This window comes from Solenopsis invicta, chromosome 15 (genome assembly GCF_016802725.1).
Source record: "Solenopsis invicta isolate M01_SB chromosome 15, UNIL_Sinv_3.0, whole genome shotgun sequence".
NCBI lineage: Eukaryota > Metazoa > Arthropoda > Insecta > Hymenoptera > Formicidae > Solenopsis > Solenopsis invicta.
In genome coordinates this window covers 9471785-9478969 of record NC_052678.1, presented here as the reverse complement: position 1 = coordinate 9478969, position 7185 = coordinate 9471785, and the positions used below count along the sequence as shown (strand labels likewise).

The 7185-nt window shown below is 37.2% G+C and overlaps 1 protein-coding gene across 5 annotated transcripts in view; it reads right to left on the bottom strand.

Moving 5' to 3' along the window:
• Positions 1 to 2856, bottom strand: part of LOC105195523 (coiled-coil domain-containing protein 186) — a 5774-nt gene extending 2918 nt beyond the window's left edge. For 2 of the 5 annotated variants that reach the window (XM_039457837.1, XM_011160978.3), the window contains exons 1-3: positions 2416 to 2826; positions 278 to 1961; positions 1 to 39 (exon numbers count right to left, since the gene is read on the bottom strand). The exon at positions 1 to 39 is cut by the window's left edge and continues 232 nt beyond it. In XM_039457837.1, the coding sequence (XP_039313771.1) occupies positions 1 to 39; positions 278 to 1961; positions 2416 to 2518 (1826 nt within the window). In that variant the 5' untranslated portion in view covers positions 2519 to 2826. Of the gene's footprint in view, positions 40 to 277; positions 1962 to 2415 lie in introns of all 5 variants that reach the window. The other 3 variants (XM_011160969.3, XM_011160995.3, XM_011160987.3) reach the window with 3 other exon arrangements.
• Positions 2857 to 7185: the final 4329 nt, after the last annotated feature.

Genomic DNA, 7185 nt, shown 5'->3' with positions numbered 1-7185 from the left:
AAGAGTTCTTTAACTTTACGTTCCATAGAATCCTTCGCTCTGTGTGTGGTATATGTTGTAAATTAAACTTTATAAAGCAATTTGCAATTTTCTCTCAAGTTAAATATGAAAAAAATGTAGAAAAAAATAAAAACTGATTTAACATTTTATAAAAAATAAATCTTTACAACAGAAATTAAAAATACTTTTTGTTTTAATACTGAAGACTTCATAACTTTCGATCATGTCCTGAAAACTATCAAAACTATAAATTATAAATTATTCTTTTTGCAAGTACCTTTGTGTATCAATTAACTGTTTTTCGCTAGTTACATATTTCATAACCATATCTTCCTTCTCCCTATTAAACACGGCGCGTTCCTTCTTCAGAGTCTCCTGCGCGTCTAGCGACGCGTTCAGATCGGTCGTTAATTTATTTACAGTCTTCTCCAAATTCTCCACTTGCGAAATAAGTGCATCTGCATTTGTTTCGGTCTCTTGACACGAATTATTACTCGATCGATTTAACTTCTTTAAATATTCCATTCTCTCAAGTAGCTTCAAGTGTCTAAATTTTAAAGTGGTGTAATCCTCTAATAGGGCGAGATATGACGGATGTTCAGAGCCGCATTTTAAAATATTTGAATCTGTTAAAGTATTAATACCAAGCGAGTCTTCCTTACACATGTCATCATACAACTCGTCATTTTCGTCCGTTTCTACCGACGATACGTCGCGTCTTACTCGCTCATTGATTACATCACAATCTAATCTCATGTCATTGTTTTTAAATACATGATACTTTCTCTCGTCTGATACTACTTTACTTTTAAGATCGTTATTATGTAACAACTGTCCTCCAGAGTTATCGTACGTCTTATTTTCTTTCATACACGCAGACGAATTTATCTCCTCATTGTTTATCACACTATCCAAGCTATCCTCGTTTTCGTGATTTTGTTTTATAACTGTACAACTGACCGTATCGTTCCGTATTGTTGAAGAATCGGTATCTAATCTAGACGTCAGTACATCAGTAAAGGAAGATCCGGTACAAAATCCCGCGGCATCGCTCTCGACAGATTTCGATATGTGATTATATTTCATTGCCAGGTGCTGTGGCAATAGAGCCTTTTCCATGATGTTTGTCGACTTTTCCGTGATAAAGTTTAAAAAGTTACGGCTCTTATTTAAAAGCTGAACGTTCGATTGCATTATATTCATCGGGTTCGTCAGAAGAGACATTTTTACAAGTTTACTATCGTCGATCAGGGTCGGTCGTGATATTGAACCTCGTGCATTAATACTTAGTGATGAAGTCAAAGAATTCGATATGTTCTTACATGCATTCACTTCAACTTGACTTCGCTCGATCATAGCTTTATTATCGTTCGTCCGTAATGACGAATCTATTGTTTCTTCGCAAAATTGTTTCGTTTCGGATATACTATTTTCTGCAATCTGTTCTTTAACATAATTTTTATCATCTTTATCTTCTGTTAAATCATTCTGATGTGCTTTAATAAACTTTTCGTTTATGGAATATTGCAAATCTGACGAAGAATTTTTCATCTCGCTTGAGCGATTGAATAGAGTCTCTTCCTCGGTGCAAGTCGTTGCTATATCGCCCTGGGTATGTACATCATTTTCAAATACATTAGCTTTATTTCTGACTAAGTACAAATCCGAAATTGGTATCATGGGTAAAGAAGCACTCGAACATTGAGAGAGTGAATGGCAAATAGGTTCAACGTCATACGAGAGGCGACTCTCGCTGCTGGACAACTGGCAAGTCTGAAGTTTGACGTCAGTGATGAATTTATCCTCTTCAAAAGTGATGCATGAGTTTATATTGTCTATCGAACAATTTGATTTCACTTCTCGGTTATTCTTCCCTAATAATGCCGAGTCCCTTTGACTTTCAAACATGTTGCTTTCACGATGATCTTCTTTAACTTGCGAAATACTATCTTGTGTTATTTCTGCAAAAATACATTGATTGTTAAAATTTTTTTCTTAACAGTTTAAAAGATATAAAATAATTTACTCAATTAAAGTTGCAAGAACATGAGAAATACATATATTTCACATGTTCAGAAAAAACAACTTAAGATGTTACAAAAGTATTTTGCAATCAATTGCAGTATTCCTAGAGTGGTATTTATATTTTTCTTACATTAACACTACTTTGGAAGAAAATTCACAAAATTAAAAATTTAACTTTTTAGTTAAAAAAAATCACTCTCTTCAAAATTATTATCATGTCAAGAATTCAACATAAAATTATGATCAAAGGTGTGCTGAAATCACAATTTTTACCTGCGAGAATAAACGACTGACTTTCAACGCAGCTGTGCGATTCACGGCAATTTAACACATATGTACGCCGAAATGAACGGAACATGTCGCGCATTCCCGTGCTCGATTTATACATACCTCTTTCAAGAGGACGAAGGTCGTGTCTCGAGGGCGAGTCAACCCGATCATACTCCACGGCGAGATCCGTCTCGTCCCCGAAGGGCTCCGAATTCTCGCCCATGCCGATGATCAAAGCTCTTTTTCTCTCACTCTCTCTCTCTCTCTCTCTCTCTCTCTCTCTCTCTCACCTGATCGGACTGCACCTTACCTCACTTTCCTATGTCGACGAGCATAAGCACGCCGAGTCCTGACATTGCGGGGCAGATCGTGTGAGACGCATTCGAGATTTTCTCTATAAAATTAAAAAAAAGTGTACCCACGCGTATGAAAAGTCGGCTACACTCGATCACGCTGCAACTGTTAGTAGTCTGTCAAAGTGTCAATCTCTAGTTCCCAGTGACGCGGCCCAGGTCGCGCGTGGAATGTTAAGATACCACATGATCGATAATTAAATATACCGGCGGGCACCCACGGAGGATATGTTGGATTCCGTCTGTTACCAATTGAGCTTTTTCAAATCTTCTCGACTGAATTACGACACGAAGCGTGTTGGCAGAGAAGAGAACGGCCATGCCGACCTTTTTCCTATAAAGGCCTTTCTACAATAAGCTATTAGCAGAGAGGAACCTGAGAGCAGCCACGGCGGCCTTTTTCCTATAACGCTTCGAAACTCCCGTACACTAGTGACGCACATCTATTCTGGTCAGAATGGGAACTACGTGTCACATCCATTTTGCAACCCGCCGTTAAAAACAGTGTGGATGTTAGCACGGACAACAACCCACATCCAACTCTCGAGAAATGGATGTAGGTTGTTGTCCGTGCTAACATCCATTTTGCTGCAAATAAAATCTGTCGCGTATCGCGTATGTTGCATCCAGAACAGGGGTCGAGAATGTGCACAAATGATTAATTACGTCTACTTTCGCGTAATTTTTTATTTATTATAGTCTGAATTATTTACATTAACATTGATATTAATACATATCAATACGTATATGCCCATATTTTGCACAATCATATTTTTACTTAAAAAAGATGTTTAATAGTAACAGAGAGAATTTGGTTCTTTAATAAAGAAACATTCATTTTACGCAGTACTTAAAAAATAATTGTAATTAACATCGCATCATATGATGAAGAAGAAATAAATGTCTTTCCACGAATAAATATACCATCTTTTTATTTTTACATAATTCTTTATTATTTAAATGTCTTCAAATTATGCTTTTGAAAAAATTAGCTTTTTTAATTTTTTTAAATCTTGACGCAACTCTCTTTCTCTCTCTCTCTTTCTCTCTTTCTCTTTTAACGTGATTGTCCTTTAATTGTTTAGACCTTCAGTTAGAGAGAGAAAGCATCGCGGTGATAGAGCAAGCGGCGATGTTATCTCTATGGATACCCTCCTCTTCACTCCCCTCTCGACCCATCACGTTTTCCGTGCTACGTTTAGGCCGTAAAATTCAGAAAGAGGATTTCGAACGATTTTTGCGCAGGGACGTAGAGAGACTAGAAAGCGCCCACTCTTTTTTTATTATGTTACAATGGCTTATACATGCATACGCATGATTTACAAATGACAATACGCGCGATTAATATGGCACAATAAATAATAATAATAATAATAATAATAATAATAATAATAATAATAATGTAATAAAAATCAATGAAATATATGGATACTTGAGTATTATTTTTATTCTCTAACTTACAAACGTGAAGATTATAGATCTGATTTTAATACAACCTTTCAACAGTTTTTACGAAATATCACGTAAAGATTAATCAAAACTTTAGAAAAAAAATTAATAAAGAATTATATAATAATATACGATATAAGGTATTAAAGTGTTAATCAGTAAAGTAACGGATTTTAATCAAATTCTTCTCGATATTAATCGATGGCAATTGTGGAAATGATGGAAATGGGATGGCAATGGGATGGAAATATTGGAATGAATGCAACGATGTTAATGGAATGGCAATAATGGAAATGATGACAATGACAATATATATAGCCTGACGGCAATGACGACAATGGTGGAAATGATGGCAATTATGACAATGTTCTCGATGTTAATGATGGCAATGGAATAGCAATATGGAAATAGAATCGCATAATGAAATGAATGCAATGATGGAAATGTTATCAAAAAAATGGCAATGATGGCAATAATAAAAATGGTGGCAATGTCGGCAGTGGCGGCAATGGCGTAATAATAATGGCAATGATGAAAATGGGATGACAATGATGGCAACGATGGCAATAATGACAATGATGGAAAAGATGAAAAATAGGCCATCCCATTGGTTGGCATTGATGGAAAGAATGCAATTATGGAAAAAAGGTAGTTACATTAAATCTTTTGTTTCGGCTGGCCCGAAATTTTACGCATTTCTTGTATTAGGAGTACAAATTGAAAACCGCCGTTTTCCAGTAGATGGCGCCAGCGGTAAATGCTGGCGCCAAACGTTAGATCAAAAATTTTAAATGTAAGGTTGGGCATCTGGCAACAATTCCTTATCATTGCAGTTGTGAATTTTTATCGGCGTTATATATTTTTTTGTGATCGAAAATGTCGAAATTTGTGCCCAATAAGCGTCATTTGCGGGAAGTTTTGCTTTTTGCCTTCAATTCGAAAAAATCTGCGGCTGAGGCGCGTCGAATGATTGTAAAAACTTATGGTGAGGCTTCCATTAGTGAAAGAACGTGTCGAGAATGGTTCCAATGCTTCAAAAGTGATGATTTCGGCGTAGAAGACAAGGAGCGTCCCGGACAGGTGAAAAAGTTTGAAGACACACAATTGGAAACATTACTGAATGAAGATTCATCTCAAACGCAACAGGAGCTTGCAGATTCATTGGGCGTGACTCAACAAGCTATTTCACATCGTTTGAAAACCATGGGAATGATCCAAAAGCATGGACACTGGGTGCCATACGAATTAAAGCCGAGAGACGTCGAATGGCGTTTTTTCGCATGCGAACAGCTGCTCCAACGGCAAAACGGAAGGGTTTTCTGCATCGTATTGTAACCGGCGATGAAAAGTGGATTCATTATGATAATCCAAAGCGAAAAAAATCGTGGGGCTACCGCAGCCATGCATCAACATCGACGGCCAAGCCAAACATCCATGGCTCAAAGCTCATGCTGTGTATTTGGTGGGACCAGCTCGGCGTGATTTATTATGAGCTGTTGCAACCGGGTGAAACCATCACAGGAGCTCGCTACCGAACACAACTAATGCGTTTGAGCCGAGCATTGCAGGAAAAACGGCCACAATACGAGCAAAGACACAAAAAAGTGATGTTGCTGCACGACAACACTCGGCCACATATTGCTCAGGTCGTTAAAACCTATCTGGAAACATTGAAATGGGACGTCTTACCTCATCCGCCGTATTCTCCTGATATCGCCCCTTCAGATTACCACTTGTTCCGATCAATGGCGCATGGCCTGGCTGAGCAGCACTTCCATTATTACGAAGAGGCCAAAAACTGGGTCGATTCGTGGATCGCCGCAAAAGACGAGCAGTTTCTTCGACGCGGGATTCGTATGCTGCCCGAAAGGTGGGAGAAAGTAGTGGCCAGTGATGGACAATACTTTCAAGAATAAGTATGTAACCATTTTTCAACAATCAATCCTCAAATTTTGACAAAAAACGGCGGTTTTCAATTTGTACTCCTAATACGTAAACCCGATGGTAGTATCGTAGAAATTTGCAAAGCTAAAGGTATAACTCTTAATTTTGCAAACAATAAATTAATCAACTATTATTCTGTCAGATCACTCGTTACAGATAAAGGAGATACGTCGATAACACTTCATTTTGACTCTATCAGACGTACGGAGCTTCATAACGTAATAACGAGTACAGAGAGTAAAACATGTAAGCAGAGATTTGATAAACGAAGACGGTATGGGCCTTATGGGTCGTTACCATACGGTCATTGTAATTTATAATTATTTGTTATATAATTGTATTTTTGAGCTTTTGAATAAAATATCTATGTATTATCAGAAGTTTATCGATTTTTCTAATATTTACCTGTATTACAATATAAAAGTTTTTAAGTAAAAACATCAGCCACCAAGCGTTATTCGTAAAAATGGATACACGGTGGAAACACCCTTGGACCTCTATGATCTGCGGTCCCACAGGCTGTGGTAAAACCTTTTTTGTGAAAAGATTTTTTCGGAATATGAATTTTATGAGTGATACCAAGTTTGACCGCGTATTATTTTACTATTCAGAATGGCAATCAGGTTACACCGAATATGGTGATAATGTCGAATTTCGTGAAAGTCTACCGCAAAATGATGACTACGCTGATGATCCACTGCCAAAGCTTATTGTTATTGATGATCTCAGGCGCGAAGCATCCGATAACAGTGTTATAGATTTATTCACGAAAGGGAGTCATCATAAAAACCTTAGTGTCATTTTTATTACACAAAATTTATTTCACCAAGGACGTGGTATGCGCGATATTTCATTAAATGCTAATTATATAGTTGTGTTTAAAAACCCAAGAGATCGGGTCCAAATACAGCATTTAGCGCGCCAAGTTTACCCTAAAAATACACGGTTCTTATGGGAGGTATATAACGATGCAACTACACCAGCTCACGGTTATTACTTGATTTAAAGCAATCCACACCGGAAAGTTGTCGTTTTTGCACCCATATATTTCCTGATGTTAAGTACCAACATGTTTATATACCACGTAAAAAACTAAAAGATAGGAGTACCGCACAGGAAATATCAATAATACGTATCTAATACT